The sequence below is a fragment of the Xyrauchen texanus genome, chromosome 17, assembly GCF_025860055.1.
Source record: "Xyrauchen texanus isolate HMW12.3.18 chromosome 17, RBS_HiC_50CHRs, whole genome shotgun sequence".
NCBI classification, from domain to species: domain Eukaryota; kingdom Metazoa; phylum Chordata; class Actinopteri; order Cypriniformes; family Catostomidae; genus Xyrauchen; species Xyrauchen texanus.
Genome location: NC_068292.1, coordinates 31,901,216 through 31,925,358, shown reverse-complemented (window position 1 = coordinate 31,925,358; position 24,143 = coordinate 31,901,216). Strand labels below are relative to the sequence as shown.

The 24,143-nt window shown below is 36.5% G+C and overlaps 1 protein-coding gene across 1 annotated transcript; it reads right to left on the bottom strand.

Annotated features, from left to right (window-relative positions):
* Positions 1 to 8,356: 8,356 nt before the first annotated feature.
* On the bottom strand, positions 8,357 to 15,078 carry LOC127658033 (delta-type opioid receptor-like). The gene is made up of 3 exons (XM_052147102.1): positions 14,656 to 15,078; positions 10,634 to 10,989; positions 8,357 to 10,162 (listed from the first exon to the last, which is right to left on the bottom strand). Exons 1-3 carry the CDS (start codon positions 14,889 to 14,891, stop codon positions 9,633 to 9,635), a joined length of 1,122 nt encoding a protein of 373 aa, XP_052003062.1. The 5' UTR covers positions 14,892 to 15,078; the 3' UTR covers positions 8,357 to 9,632.
* Between the last annotated feature and the right edge of the window lie 9,065 nt (positions 15,079 to 24,143).

Sequence of the window (24,143 nt, the reverse complement as noted above, 5' to 3'; positions counted from 1 at the left end):
CCCTTTTAAATCATAATGTATGAAAAAAGTACATTAAAATCAGTTTATGTGTATGGTCTAAATTTCCCTTAATGCCGACAGAGCGTTATTGTTGTGCATAAAACATGTTCAAGGAATGCAACAACAAAAAAAAGCTAAATAAGCAGGATCACTTGGCACGTCATGTCCTGCACAATAGAGGAGGTAGAGCAGAAATGGGAACATTTATTTTGTACAGTGTTTACATCGTGCTTAAAAAGGAATAATTCACCCAAAAATGAAAATTCTCATTTACTCACCCTCATGCCATCCCTGATGTGTATGACTTTCTTCTGCAGAACACACATTAAGATTTTAGAAGAATATATCAGCTCTTTTGGTCCGTACATGAAAGTGAATCATTGCTAAAATATTGAAGCTCCACAAATCACATAAATCAGCATAATATTAGTCTAATCCATGTGCCTCCAGTGGTTTAATCCATGTCTTCAGAAGCACTATGATAGATGTGGTGAGAAACAGATCAATATTTAATTCCTTTTTTACTATTAATTCTCCTCCCTGCTCAGTCAATCTCCACTTTTAAATTTCATATTTGTCTTGTGTTTTTGGTGATTCACTTTCTTCATGCCATATTGCCAACTCCTGGGCAGAGAAAAGAATTTATAGTAAGAATAGATTTAAATATTGATCTGTTTCTCACCCACACCTGTCATATCAAATCTGAAGTCATGGATTAAACCACTGGAGTTGTATGTATGTATTTTATGCTGCTTTTATGTGTTTTTTGGAGCGTCAACATTTTCGTCACAGTTTTCTGAAGTTTGTGACTGGTGGAATGTTCTGCTGAAGTATTGCTCTACAAATGTTGATCTTTATAAAGGCTAAGCATAATTATAAATTATTTTATCATCTCTACTTTCCAGGTAATTTATTATACCAATTAACACATTCTCTACATCTGGGGTTAGAATTATTAAAAAATTAACAATATTTGTAAAAAAACAAAAAACATTATTATTAAAAATGTCACCGTTTTATTCTATTACATTAATACTTTTAAAGCTACTCAAGTTATTAAATGAAAAGTAGTGAGTGGTTTTCTCGTTTCCTTGTTAATGTTGTTTGATTAATAGCCTTTATATGGCATTTAGCCTACTAGACAGTGCTCAATTCGGTTACATGTCCAACATTTTGATGCAGATATGCTTTTTGTCCCACTGTTTAAATTCAATTTAGACAAACGACTACGTTTACATTAAATCCTCATCAAGACGGGCATTGGCGGAATTCTAAAGTACATTTGTTAATTTAGGCGCGAACCCGCGTTAGCGCTCAAACATTACCCAACTGTCAATCAAACAACACAACACGCAGCTACAGACATCAGGAAATAAAAAGTCAATCTTTTTTACTTCATCTTCATAGTTGGCGCTCTTGCTATCGTGATTGATGTAATGAACACCCCTGTTCTAGATGTAGAACATAGGCTAAATATAGAAAACGTCTCAAAAGTTTGATCGAGAACATCTCTCTTTTTTCTGACAAACAACAGCCCAATAATCTCAGTGATAGATTACAGGCTATGTTATAGACACACACAATCTAGTAAACAGAAATATACAATTTACCTAGATATGTTTCTTCAAATTAGAGGCAGGATCAGTGTTGCCAACTATTTTCAATGGAAAGTAGCTAACGCCTGCTCGAAAAGTAGCTAAATGTCGCCAGATGACGTCATCGCGTCGTATTTGCATTCTGCCTAATTTGTCGGTACTGAAGCCTACTTCAGTTTATAATAACGGTTATCTCCCCTAAACCGTGCTCATACTGTTTTTATATAAGTATATAGCCGAATGTCCAGTAAAACGGTTCTCAATTACATATTTTCTGTTAGGGAACGGAACTTAGCTAACGTTACATGTTTATGAGTTTGAAGAAGGTTTATTGTTGTGTTTTGATAAGTAAAATGTATACAGTCTGTAAACATACGATCTGAAGTCGGAGAGTTCAGAAACCGAACCGGAATGAACTAAAACTCTGATTAGTAGTGAATATAAGCGCATGCCAAGAAAAAACTGTCAAATTAAATGTTTTGAATTAAAACAAAGGAGAAGGCAGCTGCTATGTGATCACTGATTGGTTCCTGCTAACACAGCGTGCACATGCGCAACTCATTCATGTCTATGTCCGCTGGCGTGCAGTCAACGGAATGTGCTGCTCCTCTCAGCCGCTCACTGAACAGAGCAGACGCTAGCGGGAAGTAAGACCTCACGCTTGCAGTACTGGCGATATTTGGAATTTGGAAAGTTGCTAAGGTTTGTCCAAAAAGTCGCTAGATTTGTCGCTAGTCGCTTTTTTGAAAAAATGTTGCTAAAGGGGTCTGAAAAGTCGCTAAAAATAGCGACAAAGTCGCTAAGTTGGCAACAATGGGCAGGATTAATGCTGATATCTATCTTGAGCAAGTTAAAATCACATGACACGATCAAGCAATAGAGTGCCGAAGTTATGACGTCACTTTGTAGGCCAAAACGCGGAAGTGAGTTAGCATTTTAGCACTTCCGGTTCCCTCGCCCTAAAGTCTATGGGTTTTTTAATGGGTTTTTGCTAAATCGCCTGAAATAAGGTCTGTGGTTAACAAAGCCTCTAAATATCTTCACGTTTTGATCTATGAAATAAAACACACCAGTTATAACCTGCTTGTGGTTTTTTAAACTTTATTGTGTCTTAAAAACGGTGATTGCTAACAAGTTGCTAAAAGGGACTACATCCTTTGGCGGGGATAGACGTCATCACGACAAACAGGAAATCTCTCACTAGCCCGCGTTTCAGCCTCACGTTCTTAGAAGTTTACCTTTTCATCTCTCCCTAGTTTTACTTACCGAGACTCGATAAACCTTGTCCCTCATGCTGGCCCTTACAATACCGGCAAGTAAACCAGCATCTAATCTGCACTGTTCTACATGTCCAGATTTATAGTGGTTCTCTCCTCGATCTATGGTTTTTCTATCGTCTAAGAAAAAGGACATAAGATTGGAAATTGATACTGACCATAGCTAACGTTAGTGCTTATGAGATGGTAAAATCGCGGGTTTTTTCTGGCGAATTAGCAAATGGTATGCAAACATACAATCAAACATAATACAGTGAAAGACAATCTTTAAAGTTTATTTGGGGCACAATGATCAGGCATAATAATCTTAATCACAAAGAAAATAATATTAAGGTTTATATAAACTAACAAAATAATAAACAAATAAATAAAACATTAACAAAAGATTTTTAAAAAAAAATCTCAGAGAGGCACGCATAAACAAAATTAGTTTCTAAAATTTTGGGAAAAAAACGAATGGGCAATATTTCTCATGAAAAAGTGGATAAGTGTTCATACACAGCGCAGATCGTAATGAGCGAGCGTGTTTTTTAAATAAAGTTTGAGGAAGCTTGATCATGGTGTGCTGTAGTCCGTTTATAGCCTACCGTTAGCATTTTATATCTGACGGCTTTATTTAGGCTTCAAAATGTATACATTTTGGATTAACTTGTAAATATTATCTTGATAGACAAAACGTGTAAGGGTCACAACTCTTTGTTGAACACAGATCTTATTTTTTGCGATTTTCCAAAAGTTTATGGGGAAAATGCATAGCTTTTCGATCGAGGGAACCCATGCGCCGCTAACTTCAGAATTGTCCTACAAAGTGACGTCATAACTTCGGCACTCTATTGGACTTTTTCACTGCGAAAATCCCTTTCAGGTGCGGCCGGTTATGTTCAGCTGTAAATTGTACTCGAGGCATCTATAACAGGGGCCGGTGCATAAACATAGCCATTAACTTAAGACTGTATCTAACAATTAGTTTGACTAGCTAAAGACGCCATAGAAAGCCTGTTGCATAAAACAAGCTCATAGTAAGTAAGACTAGTCTAAAACAGTTTTATGCAACCGGACAGATGTCGCCAAATCTGCAGTTGCCATTCAAGATTTTCACATGTGATTTGATGGGAGTCACGAGACTCTCCCTAGCCAATCATGTTGATAGATCAAAATAAAATCAGGACTGTGAAGTAGCGAACACAGATGGTGGGAAAATTGCGCAGGAAAAGTCCAGTCACAGCACTTAAAATGTACTCAAGTAAAAGTATACAATTTTAAAACTACTTAAAGTACAATTCTTGGGAAAAAGTAGTTAATTACAGTAATGTGAGTATTTGTAATTCATTACTTTACACCCCTGGTAATCCCATTACATGTATTCCATTACTCCCCAACCCTGTTTATGATTTGTACAGTATATTCAAAGTCTGCCGAACCCATATCATAGTTTTGTGTGAGGAGCAGATTAAAATTTAGGTAGCTTAGCGTGTTGAAGATGCACATAAGAATGATATTGTCAAAGTTGTCTTGAACATAACTTAAATATTTTATTGTTTTAGAAAGCTATGAATATTGTATGGACTACTTTATTGTTAATATTGTAATTCGGAACCTGATCATCCTTTGCTTTTTTTGGAATAGAGCAACTTTGTCATTCTGCTAAATATCTCCTTTTGTGTTCCACGAAGAAGAAAACTCATACAAGTCATGTAGGCACAAGGGTATAAAGATTCATTTTCATATTTAGGTGAGCGATCAGTACATTTACAAGCTTTTGGTAAGTGGTTCCCTACAAAAATAAACAGGCATTTACACATTAAAATGATGCAATATATATAAAATGTTTCAGTTTCATGTTTATATATAAGTATATTGTATGTCCTGAATTATGAAAGCAGGCCCACTTGAAGCTAGAAATGTTTTGATCGCTATTGATAAAATCTGCAGATCAAAGCACCACTTCAGAACCCATAGGGGAAATGGTATTGTGCTCTTGGACTGTTCGTCTTGCTGCAACCCACAGTGAGTCATGCTGAGAGACTTTGTGGGGTATTTTATCTAAAAAGCCCTTCAAGGCTCATGCTAACAGCCTCTTGTGCAAGCATATAATTGACCACCATCATTTAATGTTCTTATCGATGTTTTTTGATATCCGGTGTGAGACAGCATGAGGTTGTTGCACCGGGAAGTGGGCATTTGCTTCTCACGAGACCTTTTAATGTTATTATTAATGCCAGCAAACTACATTTAATGTACTGCAAGGGATGATGTGTCCTTATTCATATGACTGTAAATAAGTCAGGAATAGCTGAAGCAAATTTTCCTGTGCCACTCCAAAAAGGTTAAGAAAAATGTAAGACATTTCACAGCAGGCAGCACATAAATTGTGTAAAAGAATGAATATTTCTTACACTGTCTGTACTGTAAGTCTGCACTTATATAGCACCTTTTTTAACCTTAGAGGATACCAAAGCACTTTACACTGTGTCCCATTCACCCACTCACAATCATACACAAATGGCGGCAGAGCTGCCATGCAAGGTGCATGGCCTGCCATTGGGAGCAACTTGGCATTCAGTGTCCTGCCCAAGGACACTTCGGCATGTGGAGTCATGTGGGCCAGGAATCGAACAGCAACTTGGGGTTCAGTGTCCTGCCCAAGGACACTTCGGCATGTGGAGTCATGTGAGCTGATAATCGAACTTCCAACCCTGTGATTTGCAGCTGACCCACTTTACCACCTGAGTCACGGCTGCCCCTTATGCTGGTTTAAGATGTTGCACTGCTGTTTTCATAATTACTGTTTGGGCTACAGGTGATGTTTTCTATTCTTTTAGGTGAGTATATTTGTAAAATGTGGTCTTATTTTCGCTCAGTGCAGCAGACCCTCGCCTCCACCAGCCTCTCCCCAGCTCTTGTGATGCCTTCCCCTTTGTCCTAGCACCCTTCAATGTCTGCTGCTGCACAGGCGCTCCAGTCATCTGTTGCAGCAACACTCATACATTTCTAACTGTGGCTTGGCAATGGGGCTACTGTAAGCAGATAATAGTTTCAGTTATTGATTTAGCATTGACAGACTGAGCAATCAATTTCAACACATAACTTGCAATGTTATATTTACAAGAAATATTTGTTTGTACTATCCTTAAAATGTCCCATCACTCTGTGACTAATCTACAGCATGTGAATAATGTGTCTTTTTACGGTATTGAAAGAGCTGTGCAAAATAATGTGCTGGGTTTGATTCTCCTGTTCAAACTAGCTGACATGCTGAGTCTCTTGTCATTATTGATGCCTCTCTCCAGTCTTTCTATAAACAGCCTTGGAACAGCATTGCTCTCTGATTCGCCGTTTGTCATTATGTAACAGACTCTCCAAACAAGGAACCCGAGAAGCACATAAAAGAGATTTGATGACCATAATGATGGTGCTCGTTGTTTGGGCCATTTATTCATTCAAATTTGTATGTTTGTGTATATCGACAAGTTGATACTGTGTCAGTCTATATACCCCATTTCCAGAATTACAGCATGATGTACTGTATACATCAATGCAGGGTGCAGCATAAAAAAAGAGAATCTGACAAAAGGCAGACTGATTGCGCTCGAATTTACCTTTCCTCCGTGTTGAATTTTAGATAGAGTTGTGTTCAAAATTTTGAGACCACATTGAAAATCTGAGATTCAAAACCTGATTTTAACTTGGAAATATATTTTAGGGTTTTGATAATGTTATGCCCACAATCACAATGCCCACATGATCCTCCTCTCTCTTTCATTTGCAAAATTGGCTGCAGAAAAACCTTTTGCATTTCGAAGATTAATGTTTGAAATTTCTTTCACCTGACCTGATGATTAATTTTATAGTAAATTTGTCTCCCTAGCTATAGGAACAAAGAATAGTTTATTGGAACAGCACATGCGCAAAATAGACCTAAGGTAAGTATACTGACCAGATATGGTTTTATGGTTTGCATCTACAGTAGCCAAAAAGAAAAAAGACAATGGGATGCAAACACACCATCAAATAGTTGTCTTGGCAAAATATGTAATCTGCAAACATTATTTTGAATTATAAGAGCATCAGATAAAATGACATTCCATTTCACTATTTACCTTCATATGGCTAAAATGTCAATATACTTGCTTTGACTTCATAAGGATACAATAATATATTTTATATATACACATCCCAATTGTAACATCCTATTGTGTTCCCTCTGTCACTTCAAAACTGGTTTAATTTGTGTCTTTGAGGCAATTATACAACAGCTTTTTTGATTGCCTGTTCTAGATGTGTGCAGTCCAGTACTTGACTAAAAGCACACTTATCCAGTATGTTTCATAATAGGGGGTCTACAGGTTGTCTACGGAATAAAGCTGAAAAAGATTATGTAAAAGTGCTCGAGTTGTGAAGTTTCCATTTTGAACTTTTTGAGGGCATTTGTGCTATTTTTACCAAAGATATTTCGGAGGGTCTATTTGCAACCCAGTGTAAATAGCATCTGCCACACTGTGCATCTATTTGCACCATATTAAGCTGGTGGAACCACTGAAATATACGACAAACTAACCAATAGGTGTCACTGAAGTGGTGTGGGGGTGTAAAGATGTGTGTAATTGTGTACTGCTGTCCTAGCGATTGCGGTTCCACTCTTAAGATTTCCTTTAATACTACTTAAAATAATAGATACAAATTGATATAAATAGTGATTTCATCGCAGTGATTCAGTCACGGTGAATTTCAGGGAATACAGAGAAGGGTTTTATCTGGAGGCGGGCTCTGTCGATTGCACTAGTTCCTGCATGAAACAATAGTTACTGTAGTAAAACTAAGGTTCATTTTTCTAAAATAAGATTAGGTTTAGGGGTAGAAGCTAATGTAGTGTGTCTGTGGGACTCTAAATAAACACAATAAACATACTGCAGTGATGCCCTACTGTATGTTAGTATTTAAATATGGGAGCAAACAATCGGCTACCTGAAACTATTTGCACCAGGATAAAAGAGCTTTTATAAGGTTACTGATATGAATGAACTTTTCATCTCACATGAGTGATCATGATTTCATACATATACTTCAATATTACAATTCATTTCTTTAGAAGTAAAACTTTTGAAATTAGGAAAACAAATTACTGAGTGCACTTTTCCAGGAGTTTTTCTCAGGGGCCAGCGATCAGTCTGTGGTGGCACAGAAATTTTCGGACAGTACAAACATGTTAAGTCTTGTTCTCAAAAACAGCAATTAAGAGTGGAGTGGCCACAGCTTTTAACTAATGCCAATAGATGTTGTAAAAGTAATGTTCATCGTTAGTTGCATGTAGCATGCTAACTATTGTTAACTAATTCAACCTTTTTGTAAAGTGTTACCACCTCATCAAAGACAAGATGGTGAATGATTATCTTAGATGTTTGGTCATATCACTGATTGTGTATTTAGTGATTTATTATTAGTATTATTATTTTAAAATAACTCAAATCCATGCTATCTGCAGAGCCATTTTTATTTTCACAACAAAGACATTAACTGTTCAGATAATTTGTGATAATTGCCTGGTATCTATTAAAAATGAATGAAAGAGGAAATATGCAACACTTATGCAAATGTACATAATAGATTTCGACAGCAAAGCAAATACTGTCTCCGATACGTCAACACACAGCCTTGACTGGAGAAAGTATGTCTGTAACATATACAGGTATATAGACATTTTTTACAGAAAAGCTGACATTTCTCACCAAACTTTAATATCACAAAATTATTTGTTAAATGTCACTTCAATTTTATGACTTGAAAAGGCTGAAAACCTGTGCCATTTACCTCTAATGTCAATGAAATGCTAGAATTATTACATTAAAATATTACGTTCGTAAGAACTAAGAAGAAAATATCTAAGAGCCCCTCTGTGATAGAATCACAACATGCCTAAACTGCTCCTAATATTAACACTGCACTTTCTAGAGGTCATTAAACACATTCACCAGTAGAACAAATTCACCAAGCACCAAGCATCATCACCTAAAGGAAGATAACCTTGTCTTTACAGCAAATATGAGGCGGCTGTGCCGTGGCATTTAAATTAACTTGCAAATCTGCTGAAATGTGAATTCTGAATTTTATCAAGCAGAGACTGTCCTGACAGCTTCCAAAATCCTGTACTGTTGTAAAGAGCACTGAATTTGATGAACATACAGAGCTGTGTAACAAACATCCTTCTCTATAAATGGACCAATACTAAGTTAATGTTAAAAAATACCAGATAATTTGTGTAAGTTATCTGGTATGTCATCTAAGCCCAATAACCATGTGTTTTAGTATTAAGTTCTCACATATTTCAAGGAAATGTATTCACTTTCATTTTAAAAATATGATTACGAGAATCCACTTTGATGGCTCATATGCCACTAATGAATGTAGATTTCCCATTGACCATTCCAGACCACATCTTTGATGTCTTTTCCAATAAATCATTAGAGGCTTAATGGTCCTTAATGGCCCAAAATGGTCAGGAAAACATTTTGATGATCATTTTAGAGCCATCAACAGCGTTTCCCACTCAGTTAGTACAAGAAAGAGAAACAAGTGGAGGTAAAAAGCATGATGTAATCCAAAAGAACAATTGCCTTCGGTATGGGGTTACTGTCAAGTTGTATTAACCTCAGGTGGTTTCCAGTAAGGCTTCGTACTCAGCACTGGAGATTTGAGTGACCTCAGACGGCAGGTCTCTCTGTGTCCTTAGTTGTATACCAGGAGCTATCTGATCCATGCATAGTCATGTGGGCTGCTTCATTGACTCTGACTTGGCACACACGGAGATGGGCTCTTTGATGCCTCTACGGGCTCTGGAGAAGCTGCTTTGCTCCATGCGAGAACAAAATGGCAAGCAGAATTCTCGGAAGCCCCTCTTGAAGTTTTCATCCAAGCACACGTACAGGATTGGGTTGAGGCTACTGTTCATATAGCCCAGAGCAATGCACAGATGCCAGCAGGCAACCACGAGCAGATTCTTTTTATTGATCTTGACCACGATTTTGACAATGATAAAAATATGGATGGGAGTCCAGCAGATGATGAAGGCCGCCACCACCACTAGGACCATGCGAGTGATGCGGCGAAGGTTTCTATCCTTCTCTTTAGAGCCAGAGAGCAAGCGCACACTCTTAAGACGAAGAATCATTAAACCGTAACAAATGGTGATGACCATGACGGGACCCACAAAGGCGAAAATGAAGACACAGATCTTGGTCACAGTATCCCAATACCAGTCTGGATCTGGGAATTTCAGTATGCAGACTGTTTTGCCTGAGGAGAACACCATAATGTTAGAGCATATACACAAAATAAAAATACTGTGTTGACCTAATAACATTTCTTGATTAATATTATTATTGACCATTATTTTAGAATGAACAGTCAGATGTTGTGACAGGATATTTTGTTGTAACATGTAGGGGTTTTGTGGCTTTGAGCCAATGTATATTAGTTTTTTTCCAATTTTTGCTAAATGATATTGCGTGGCTCCTAACACGCACTGCGGAAAATCTGAGGTGAAACGTCAACTATGTTGCAGTAAAAGAGAATTAAGTCATCTTCCAAACAAACGATGCCACAAATTTCCTGCCATTTTCAATCAGATGCTTTAGACAAACAAGATGAGTTGAATATTAGTTAAACTTGAGTACGCACAACAAGCATCTGATGGGGTGAAATAAACTGTCATGTCAACCACAGAGATTTTTTTATATGCCTTAGCCAAACACATCTTGTCCTCACCTGTCTCTGTCACTCTAGTAACAGCCATAACCATTACTGGGAAACCGACAGCAGACGAGAGAATCCATATGCAGATGTTGATGATCTTAGCATTGACGGGTGTGCGAAAGTCCAGTGCTTTCACTGGGTGGCAAATGGCAATGTAGCGGTCCACACTCATCATTGTCAGTGTGAAAATACTGGTGAACATATTGTAGTAGTCGATAGCAATGACCACTTTGCACAAGAGCTCACCGAAAGGCCAGGTACTCATTAGATATTTGGCACTTTGGAAGGGTAGAGTGCTGGTGGCTAATGCATCGGCCAGGGCCATGTTAAAGATGTAAATGTTGGTAGGTGTCTTCATCTTTGTGTACCTGTTAAAGAAAAGAGCATACACTCAACTTGAGGCATTAGATGCACAAGCACTTCATAGTTTTTTTTTTTTTTTTATCTTTTTTGTGTCATCTGCACCTGGGGTTGCAATAAAAATGTGAACTTACATAAATTATGAATGCATATGCAGATGAATGGGCTGCATTGATTGTACATGATTTGAAGCTCTTCTCAGCTTCACCTTTTTTATTATGAATATCACATGTGATTTACAAAGATGATCTATTGAATTTGTTTTTAAATAGACCAAAATGTGCTCATTTATACATGATTTTAGTCTGATCATATCTGGTCTAAATTATTTTAGTGTGATAAAATCCCTTACAGGGTTACAAGTGTTCCGTTGTCATGGCAACAAAGTTGTAATTTTTAATATAACTTTACACAAAAAAGGCTAGTCTCTTGTCTTCCATTGTTAGTTCTAACAGGTTATCCCATCCTAAACCCACACCATTGGATGAGGTTTGCAGAGAGCTGCCTCTTAAGTTATCTGATTGACTAACTTATGTGAGCCACTGTCAGACTGTTTGTCTGTTGTTATTTATTTGATTTATTTTTCCATGGCTTGAGACTGTGATTTGTGATTTCTTAGGACACCTATTTCAGTGATACCTGTAAGGTTGCAGGATAGTTTATGTGAGGTATTCCAGGGGGAAAAAAATAATTTACAGCAGCTTTTCAAATGAACAAAGATCTCATTATTAATCTATCCATTCATAATAACATGAAGGGGACTAGTGTCTTTCAGTGATATCATGCAATAATCAGCTCATAATGTTCTGGGAGCCATTATTGATGAATGATAGGACATAAAAAAGATGCAACAATGCAACCATGATAATGACTAAAGAAAAGATCCTGTAGCACCAATGCTAAATTATAATCCATTGATTATCCTCTCAAAGCTTATAGATTTGTCTGGTATGCAAACACTGTGATCTCTTTTGAGGTCTTGACATTTGAAGTCTCGCAGAGCTTAAGAAAGAAGACAGCACATCCATTAGTGACACTACAGTTTATTGTTGTATTTGTACAAGGCCACAAGTGTAGCGAGAGGAAGAAAGATCTTCCAACAAGTCTTTCATGTTGTGTGCATAATATGTTTTGTTGTATATCCATGACTCATGTAGTATCTCTTATTTTACACTAGTTCAACTTTCATAGGGGAATACTCTTTTGCTGTGTCAATGATTTCTCTATTTTATGTAGCCAATGCCATCCGTCACTTTTCATAATGCGTTGCATCAAGGGGCCACATTTCTAGAAGGGGTATTTCTGGAAGATAAAATAGGGTTTTTAGGGTTATTGGATTATGTAGTGTCTTGAATCTAGTTATATTATTAAAAGAAGACAAAGCCAACAAAAAATACTCAATCTCTACACTTTGTCATCAAATCAATCCCTAAACAAAACCCCATCCCTAAACCCAACCATAGAGTATAACACTTACCCTACCTTTCTTCTCCCAATTTGGAATGCACAATTCCCACTGCTTAGTAGGTCCTTGTGTTGCAGCGGTGGCACGGGTACTCACCTCAATCCGGGTGGCAGAGGACAAGTTTCAGTTGCCTCCGTTTCTGAGACAGTTAACCTTATTATCACGTGCTCACTGTGCATGACACCACGGAGACCCACAGCAAGTGAAAGCTCATTCTACCCTCCGCGAACCACACACACAACTTAACCTGTGCCCCATCGAGAGCGAGAACCCCTAATCTTGACCACAAGGAGGTTACCCCATGTGACTACCCTCCCTAGCAACCGGGCCAATTTGGTTGCTTAGGAGACCTGGCTGGATTCACAGTCCCCAGCCACTGGGGGTTGCATCCAGCATAAAAACATATCTGTCTGTCTGTCTGTCTGTCTGTCTGTCTGTATACCTTTGTTTACATTTGTTTAATGGTGGATAATACATTTTACAGAATGTCACTTTGTCCAAAAAACTAAAAAATATAAAAATATGTCCATTGGATATTATTTTCTCAATGTAAATCTTTTTTATCATTTTATTTTGAACCATTAATTATCACTGCATATTTTCCAAGATTGTGGCATATCACCATGCAACCCTAGTGGTCAGTTCTTCATTTGTTTGTTCTTTAGAAATTATTGAATTAATTTTAAAAAGGCAAATTGAAATGAGACTTGTTATACAAGGTAATTGTTATTTTGCCTGTATTGCCAGACTGACTTTCTCGCATTTTCTTAATACCAACATTTTGAATATTATCCTAGCTGTATGCCCCTGCCAACTTTCAAGCCAAACCTATGCCCTTGGTTCACAGCCATCATGTTTTTGTGCTGTTTCAACAAACATATTTGACTATTGCCCATCCTCTCTGTTTTTTAGCGTCTTGAGCACGGAGTGCCTTTTTAAGACACCATGTCATCACAGCCAAGTTAAGGCTGCTCTTAACCTGCTCAGAATTGTTTGTAAAGACGCTATGCCGCATGAAAGCCAGAATAAATTATGCCTGCTCAGTCCCACCTCAGCTCCTAGTATCAAAGGCAGTTCTGATGCTGCTTTGGTTCTGTGTAAATGAACTGCAGCATCAGAGCAGCTTCAAACTTTGTTGTTGTCATGATAAAGCACATTTTTCATAATTTAGTTTCATATTTAAAAGTATAATTTAATATTTCTAGATTCATAATGTTATATTTTAAACACCTCATAGGCCTAGCATTATTTATGCAATAGCTGTGTAAATGCATTTATGCCACATCTGAGCAACATTAAACAATTATTGTAAATATATCTAAATACTACCTCAGATGCTTCAGTGCCACCTTTGCAGCGTAAGGTTGGCATTAGTGGCTGCTCACACCGAACGCCAGAAAACGAGATAAACTCTGCGCCGCCCACGAACAGGTGTCTCAAGACGCATTTTAACAGTTGAAATAATTTTTAACTTAAAGGAGTTCAAAGAGATTTACATTTCTAGAACTTTACATAGGACTAGCAAAAGTAGCGGTAGCAAAATAGCGTAAAAAAGAGGAGTGTTGACAAACGTCCAATTAATTAATGAGGCTATTTATATATTTATTTAATTTTACAGAGCCTTGCAGGTGTGATATTTCATTCCACCTATTTAATTTATATAAGTTAGGGAATAGGTACATTTTCTGCTTGATATTTCATAAAAATAACGCTTGCAGCACTTTAACAGCAAAAACGCGGGGCTATAGCAAGAAAAACTTCGAGACGTGGTCCCACAAAGACGTTATTTAATTAATTAAAGACTTTATTGTCAATGTACTGCTCTGCAAAACACCGACATTATGTTGATATCCCACGTTCTCAAACATTTACATAAGAAAACAGCATCAACAATAAATATAAAAATGCATGCAGATTAATATAGATTAAAAGGGTAATAATAAATAAATAAATAAATAAATAAAACAGCCGTTTAGATATTAAAAAGTAAAACAGCAGCGAGGATGGACCTAAAATGTGTTCGGTCTAAATGGCCCTTTTAAGCGCGTGTTGGATAGTGAACTAAACCAAAGTTGGGGCAAAGTAGATGTAGGCTGTAACAGCTATTGTCAAAGCTGTTAATGTTATGTACATTAAACAATATTTAGGCCACTTTGAGAGACCTTGAGGGTTTATCGAAAAATGCTGTTCAATGTACTAGTTATCTTACCTGACCACACGGTACATAACCAGAACATTTCCAAACAGCCCCACGACACAGATGACGGAGTACAGCGCGGTAATGCACACAGCGATAGCGACTGCCGTGTTGCCTTTCACCGCCTTCTGTTCGCTGCCTCCGCTGATGTTAGACAGAAGTCCCGCTGGTTCCTCCATAAAGGTTGTGTTGAGCGGAATCAAAGGATAATCAAATGAATCGCTAACAGTCACAGTTTGACGCTCCATAATTCGCCTACACTTACAAGACTCTAAGCTTTAAAAAGCAATGTCAAACGCATAGATTGTTCTATATCTTTGATGCATCAAAATGTGTTTCCTGTATGAAGCGGCAATATGAAACTCCACTGGTCCTTTCACGCAGCTGCGGTAATCGTGCAGTGAAGAAGAGCGCTGTTCTGCTCTCTGGAGGTCACTCGAGTTCCAACTGCGCGCTCTGCTGTGATGCGCTCGTGCTTTTCCCTGTAAAAGCCACCTGCATGGAGAGTTGAATACATGGAAACTACTGCGCGCGCACAGAAAAACTTACATTCATTTTCCCGTTAAAACTTGTGTATTATATGAGCTGTAAAGTTGTTTAAATTGTAATTTTTAGTCGTTTTAGGGTTCGTTGACATTACACCATCATAGTAATGAAGTTGTAAAATTGGCTTTAACTTTACACAGAAAAGATTTGTAAGTGATTTTATAACACAAAAATCATGTTAACACACATCCTTTATGTCTTCTGGCTTTTGAAACAGTGAGTATTTTAACATTCATAAATTGGCACCCATTCACTTCCATTGTAAGTGCCTTACTGTAACCCAGATTGTATTTATTTTTTAAAGAAAAGTTCAAATTATATTTTGTGGTAAATCAACATTATGCCACAAATGCTGTCGATTTACTTAAACTTGTATTAAACCCAGAACATTCCTTTAATCTTTTATGTCATATTTGTTTAACCAAAAATACATGTTTTTGTGTGTGTGTGTGTGTGTGTGTGTGTGTGTGTGTGTGTGTGTGGCTGTTACCTTTCCTCCATGTTGTAGCTTAAATTGTTACTGGTACATTTATACCCCAATTATATACTGTAATTTGTGTATTCATTAAATAAGATGAACAGGAGGTGTATTATCCAATTATCCTGCTGCCTGAAAGTGACACTACCTTGACTTTACAAGACAAATGTAGACTGTGACACAAATGTGCTAACCATTCAGGATGTCAGTTTCAACATCATGCTGGTTTATTTATATTTTCCTATGCCTTTAGGATTTTCTTTAATCCTCCTGGTCTTTACACCAACCTAAAAGATTAAACTACTGAATACCTACAGTAAACAAAAGAAAATCAATGATGTTGCAAATTGCTACAAATCATCAACATTGATATTTCGATATCTTCTTGACCTCACCGATGGTTTAAAAATGAGCCAATGATTTGAAAAGTGACAGATTTTGTTATTTTGTCAAGGCTTGCTCTTGGCTTCATTTCCCAAAAAGGGACACCATCTGGAGGCTTTGTATTTAAATCTTGCAAACAAGCTGTTAATGCATGTTGTTTTGGTGCCTCTAAACACATTGCAAGTACATTGTGCAGCTTGTGTTGCATTCTATGTATAATTCTATGCCTTTTTTATTCAATTGGTTCAGTTTATGCCATTAAATTACACCAAGTCAAATTCCTCATAAGTGCAAACACACTTTTACTGACTTGCTTTTTACAAACTAATGATTGTCAAATGCTTGGAGGCAGAATAATGATCAGATATTTCCCTATACTGAGATCCCAATAAGACAATTCATTGCAGGTGAACTTCTAAATGATAAGAAACCCGACCCTCTTATTCATTTGCAGTTAGCACACATTTTGACAATAAAGCCCTGTCAAATAGATAATCTGGATTATGTAATCAGATTACAAAAATCAAGTACTTGTAATTGGATTATGTTACATTTTAAAATACTCATAATCAGACTAAAGTTACTTTTTATAGATTAATTAATTACATATTAGGTAGTAAATTGTTAATAATTTATTGATCATCCTAATCATTCTCTTTTTTCAATCAATTCTAAATCAACACACCGTCGATTTACGTTCAGTAAGTCTTTGAGTGTTTTCAGAAGAGAGGGGAAGGGTTGTGTGCATTGCACTAAGAACTGATACTCGCTACTAGCCAGCCAGGTGAAGATGGAGCGGTCTGTCTCAGAATTTAACCACTGGATCTACAGAAATCATTTAATTTTTAAGAATGAAATTACATCAATGGTTTGCAGCTCACACACTGAATTTAATTGCTTCAAAGGATCTAGTGGATGCAATCTCTAAGTGTCCTGCCCGCTGGGTACACAAAAGTTCAACTGTAAAATGTGTAGCAATATGGAACAAAGCCCATCGCCTGACTGTTGCTGAGTGGAGTCCACTGCATGAAACTTGACACAATTGTTCCTAGTGTGACTCGGTGGAACTTTGCTGTTTTAAAATATTCTGCACTTTTAGAATATTCTCGCTATTCAAAAGATAATATCTTGCACCTCAGTTTTGGAATAGGTGATGGACTACCAGGAAACAGTAAGGGTTAAAAGTGTTTCAGTGTTTTTATGAAAGCTTTGACCTAGCAACATTGCTGTTGATTTTATGGTCATTAATGTTTGTAATGTTGGTATTGTTTATGTACTTATAATAAACTCTTTCAGTTCTTTGTCTCTCTCTTTTAATAATGAATTTAAATAAATGTGATAATTCATTCAAATAAAAGCAATCCGATGGCTCTACTTTATTTAAAGTGGACGGAGTGCTAGAACTAACTTTAACACGTCTGTTAAAAAATTACATTATTTTTACAAAATTAACATCAGTTACAGCTTTAACTTATTTTTAACTTGGCAAATAACCGTGGTATAAGCGGGATAATCCACTAGCCATGCATTAGGATTTAAATGCGCGTGAGGCAATCACCTCCGCCGCTTCTTCGCCTCTACGTCGTGCATTAAAATCCTTTAATGCATGGCTAGCCGTGGATTATCCCTTACTTGATGTCTCAGTGTTTGAATTATAAACTTTGGCCATGCACTGTCAAATTAAGTCATTTTTATTTTCACAACACACATTGTTTGAAAGCAGCTTTACAGAAACTCAAAATTAAACTGTAACACTGTAAAAAAAAAAAAAAATAACTGGCAGCTGTGGTTACCAGAATAATTATATAAAAAATACAGTAAACAACTTTACAGAACAACCTGTAAATGTTACAATTTAAAACTTTGGCAATTTACATGACCACACTCGCAATGTAAAAAAAAAAAATATTATGTTGAATTTACAGTAAAAAAAATCATAAACTTATCTTTAACCTTCTGAAGCTGTAAATATCTCTATAAGGTATTGTTAATCACTGTAGAATTTACAGAAGAGCATATGATGATATGATGCTCACCAGTAGAGGCTCTTCCAGGAGCAATTATCATTGAACCTGAATAGACAGAGCTCAGTGTCACTCACACAAACACTAAACACCATCAGGGTAACACATGTGAAATTTAAATGAAGCAATAAACATTAACTAAACTACATCAAATATAACACAGAACACCCCAAAGTACATAACTCATTTTAAGAATAAGAAGAAATATAACTATTCCCATAAAATATAATTAAATATGAATTGTGGGAATGCCTCATTATTGTTTTTTACTGTAATTTTAACAATACTTTATTGTAAAAAAGTACATGTACTCTCTTGTTAAACAATGTAAAATTTTACCATTAATTATTCAGGAAACTTGTACTTTTACATACATTTTTTTTTTATTTATTTTTTTACAATATTTTATTGTAAAAACGATTGTATTGTATTGTCTTTTAAAAAATATTCAAACTTTTAATGTATATTTTACAGTTAATATTCGTTTGGGTTTTTTTGTTGCATTTTTACAGTCTTTTACCTTTAAAATTACAGAATTTTTTACAGTGTATAAAGTCTTAGAGTCATCATTGTGCAGTTTGATACAAATTTAAAGTGTGACTTAAAATAACGAATTAAATAAATCAGTAAATAATAATTGTATTTATAACCCCAGTGAGCAAGCCGAAGGCGACTGTGGCAAGGAACACAAATCTCCATAAGATTTTGGTAAATGGAGAAAAATAACCTTGGGAGAAACCAAACTCACTGTGGGGGCCAGTTCCCCTCTGGCTAACATCATGAATATAATGTAAATATTACTTATGTATTGTGCAAGTCATGGTTTAAAATTAGGAAACTAAGTAAGTGTTAAGGGCCAGTGTTTAAACAAATAGATTTTGTACGAACTGTAAGATTAATGACTGCACTGTCACTGCTAGATTTATTATTATCCTACTCAAATGCATGTGATGTAAAATAAAATAGAATTAGGTTGAAACTGATTGCATTTTTTATCATGTCATGTGTAATCAGTACCAGATTACAATTTACATGTAATTTGCCAATGTCCAAATATTGTTGGTTCCACAGTAGGCTAAGCATGATGCTTTACCCTGGATGTCATGCAGTGAATTTCATGAAAGACCACAAGCCATGTTCTGGACTGAGGCTCTTTCATTTAATGCCCCCCCGAAGGTCAAGCCCATGCGATCACAATTTTAGTTGGCCAGTAGAAATTTAAACTGACTGAGCATCTGCTGATCCAGATGGTTCCTCTAATGTGACTTAATGAGAGAGATTGGATCATTAACTTACACAGTAACCTACCAGTGCAGCTACAACATGCGCTCATCCCAGAAAAATTACAATTAATCTTAAAGTACATGCTTATCCACTAATGTTCTAACTGCAATAAGGTGTACCTGTATGTGCAATTATACAAGACACTGAGCTGGCATCTAACAGATTAAAGTCTGACTGCAGGTCCAGGAGGCAGATGTAGTTGTCCTTTAGTTGTGAATGAACTGACCAAATGCCAATGAGACAAAATTATGACTTTGGGTCTAGATTTTATTTTGCCAAAATTCAGAGTCTTTTTTTATATATCATCTTAAAGAATGGAAGCATGGCCAAAAAGTGAACAATACTTTACTTTAACAATACCCCCCTCCCCCCATTTCTCATACATGTATGCAAATTTGAAGAAATCGCATATACTGTTCTCAACTTGGGAATGCATTTTTAATTGCCACTATATTTGTCACTTGTTTGAATGCCAGGTGAATTTGAGTGGATTTATCTTTGGATTAGCACTTGATATTAATTATATGATTAATCATTCTTTCTTTAAATTCAAACCTCGTTAAAGCTATTTACATCTAGAATGCAGGCATTGAATATAATTAAGTAAACACTATTTAATTCATTCACATGAAACCCATGCAGTAGTATCTGTTGTTTAAATGTATATTTTCTTTGAACTGTGGTTAGATAGATTGTGTAACACTTACAGTAAATGTTGTGTGTTGGATTGTTGTGGAGTCATTATCATTAGAACTGACGAATCCGGGCAAGTAGGAGTTCTAAAGTGGAACATTTCATCAACTATATAATTTGGTTACTGGGAAGGTTAATTTCAATACAAGAATGTTACAAATAGTTTAAGGCAATTTAAGGATTTTCTTTATTTGCCACAATACATATAAAAAAAGACATAATCCACGGGCCTGGGTAGCTCAACGAGTATTGGCGCTAACTAACACCCCTGGAGTCGTGAGTTCGAATCCAGGGTGCGCTGAGTGAGTCCAGCCAGGTCTCCTAAGCAACCAAATCGGCCTGGTTGCTAGGAAGGGTAGTCACATGGGGTAACCTCCTTGTGGTCACAATTACTGTGCGTTCAGACCAGAGGTGTCGAGAGCGTCAAATCGACTGGAAGTCATTCATTTTTTATGTCTTGATGGCTATGTTTTCAGTCTTTCGGTGGCGAGATGCGGCGCGGCGAGTCTTGGGCAGTGTGGGCGTCAGAGGAAAGTTCAAGTGCACAACATTATGGTAATGAGCTTTTACGCGGTTTCGGCGGCAACCTATTGGAATATAGAAGTGTCTATAAGAGGTGTCTGAAATTGTTGGTGTGCCAGGTGAGTTGATGAAGTGGATATTATGGTTTATATAATATTATATAATAATATATTCAAATATTTCTTGAGGATATACGCAACTTGTGATATGTCGTCAAAAAGATACTGGTCGACATGTCTGGATGTTTTGTGGCCCCTTTAAATATAGTTCACAAGACCAAGCATTCTCAACCAATGTTGCCGCCTATTTCAAATATGTCAGAGCATCCACGAAATTTCGATAGCGTTGTTGGCAGGGCAGCCAGAGAGAATTTTGACGCTCTCGCCGCCTCTGGTCTGAACGCATGGTTAGTGGTTCTTGCTCTCAATAGGGCACGTGGTAAGTTAGCATGAGCCTCCACATGCAGAGTCTCATCGGTGTCATGCACAATGAGCCACATGATAATATGTGCGGATTGACGGTCTCAGAAGTGGAGGCAACTGAGACTTGTCCTCCACCACCCGGATTGAGGTGAGTAACCGTGGCACCACGAGGACCTACTAAGTAGTGGGAATTGGGCATTCCAAAAGGGGATAAAATAAAAAACATGCAGTCCAACCATCCATTTTCATTTTTAGTGGTTTCATTGGCTTTATTAACTGGTTTGTTCTGCTTTTTAATAATGCATATTTCCTAATCTCTGTACACTGTCAAATTTTACTAATAAACACGTTTTTATTCTGTTATTGTTTTATTTAGATTTAATTTATTTAGAAAAGACTTTACCGCATAAGTAAAATTGATGGTAAAGTGATGGTTCTGTTCTGAGTTTTTTTTTTGGCTGGTGACATAGATCATGGATCATTGGTGAATTAGATCACTAGATTAATGAGCTCGGCCAGTGGGGGCTGTCTAGCCTTCTGCCCACACATTGGAACAGCTCTTCTGGTAGCCACCAAAACTGTGAAACTGAGAAATCTGTCTATCACCACTCACTTTCATCCAGATCTGACCATACAGTGCCTCCCACTAAGAGTGAGCTACTAGGGGACTTCTAAGGGTTTAACAAAGGGCTTCTTGCCACAAAGTCTATACTATTGGGCCAACAGTGTATTGGTAAACCATTAAGCAAAAATTGCATTTGACTTGAACCACCAAAACAAGTTAGCAGTGCTCTTTACTGTATTAAAACAGGTGTAAAAAAAAAGTGACATAAATGAGAGCGCACATCAGAATATGCCACTTTGGTGTCCACAAAAATCTATAGACACTTTTCCCAAGCATTGATTTTTAAATAGAATGAAACAGAACATTCAGTGCAGGAGAGTTTTGTACTGTTTGCTGTCATTTCACTGTCCAATTGTGACATATTAATGGGCTCTGGTAATATGCATATCAGAAAATAATATGTTTTGGGTCTGGATTATGTACCTATTCAAGAAAGAAATGGAACTCGTGACAAACCTAGATTTTTCTTTTGTTATTCCTTTGTATTGTTTGCACATGTTTGTGATACAGTAGTGGCTGTCTTTAGACAATCTATCCTAGATGTCCTTCTACAGGTCAATAAATTATTGACATTGCTGTAATGCATGATGTCATGAAGGTTGAGGGATGATATGAGGCCCATGAGTGAGCCAATATGCTCCCATTTGCCTGGCAGCTCATTCAATGTAGATGTGGTGGCTATCAACATCATCAAGATTTTGATATTTGGGAAAATCACACTGTTTGCATTAGTTACTTGTATTAATACTTATAATTTAGTACAGTCTATAGGAATGGCACAGAGAAATCCAGCAACACTTGCAGTGAAAACATTTATTAGACTTAAAATGAATAACATTAGCCAAATGCATTTTGGTTCTGGTATTGAATCCCTGATAGTTATTAGGTTAATTAGGGACGTGCATTACCTCAATCATTCAATCAGTAAAGATACTTAACGTCTCACAGTCAGAATGGTGTATCAGATTGATAACAATTCACTAGTACACCTCAAAAATGACTTACGAAGGCCCAGTCATTAATCTCTTGTTTTTATTCAATTCATAAATGGGAATTTTTATGGACTGAAATTTTCCTTGAATGACAACATTGATTAGATACAGTTTCTGGATATAAATGTTAAAAGAAAGGAGTTAGGATTAACCTCTTCATTATATACTAAACCTACAGATAGTAATACACTTTTACACGCAGATAGTTTTCATCCCATCTCTTTAAAGAAAAGCCTACCGATCAGTCAATTAACTAGACTGTTAAAGAACACAATTATAGGGAAGACTGGTTAAATAATGTGGTTTAAAAAACAATCAAAAAGTAAAATGTATTTGGCCCCAAAAAAACATCTAAGCCCAACGCAGACCTGATTTTTTTTTTGTATTACTTATTCTCCAAAAATGGTTAATGTTAAAGATGTGACCAAAAAACACTATGTCAATCAAAGTGATTCGACCTTAAAGGATACATTAAAAAATATACCAATGATTACCTATAAAAGGGCCTAAAACACAAAAAATAGAGTTGTAAAAGCCTGCCCAACAAAGGAAACTTCGTTTAATATTCTTATAGGTCAAATTCCAACAGGTACTTTTACATTTGGCAATTGTACTAACTGTCAATTTTTCCCAAAAAATTTTAATAATTATACAAAATTAAATCATCCTATAAATGATAAACATATAGACATAAAAAGTTTTACAACATCTATATTAATCAATGTCCATGTAAGGAGCTTTATGCTGGATAAATGTCTCGCCCTTTAAATGAGTGAATGGAAGAGCATAGAAGTGCAATAAAAAGGAATGATAAAAACAGTCCTGTTGAAAGGCACTTTAATGAATCTAATCATCCATTATCATTCTTTTTAGGTATCGAACATATAAAACTGAGTGTGAGGGGTGAAGATATTGAGCTTTTTGGATTTTTTTGTTGTTGTTGTTTTTTTTACTCTTTATGCATTCATTGTCAAGCTCTGGCAGGTTATACCGATTATTTATAAAAAGAAACATCCTTAACTGATAGCCTAAATGTTCAAATGTTAATAAATCATATGATGCATCTTGGGAACATTTTGCATGGGGCAAGAGTCCGCTAATCAGGTTTTAATATTTTATAAAGATGAGTGGGCACTTAGAGCAGTCTTCTACCTAAAGTCACAATGGCTAAAGTTGAATGGAAGACATTAGAAGTTTGATAGATTGAGTCTGAGCTGTTTAATACCTTTAAAAAATGATCCAAGAGGTCCTAATTTATTCTCAGTAAAATGTAGTTGCCATGGGAACAGCTGGCTCTCTTCATGCACAGCAAGGAGGCTTGATTCACAGCTCTGATTGGTGGTATGTGCCAAGGGGATTGTTTTGGCAAATGTTTGTTTTTAGTTTGATTACCCAAAAAAAGGTAAATTTTCCTTTGAGATTATTTAGTCAAAATATAATCAAGTGGATAAGGGCTGGTTTTATGTTTTTTTCTTTTCTTTCTTTTGCCCTGAGCTGTCTTATAACTGATTTGCACACTGATATCTGACA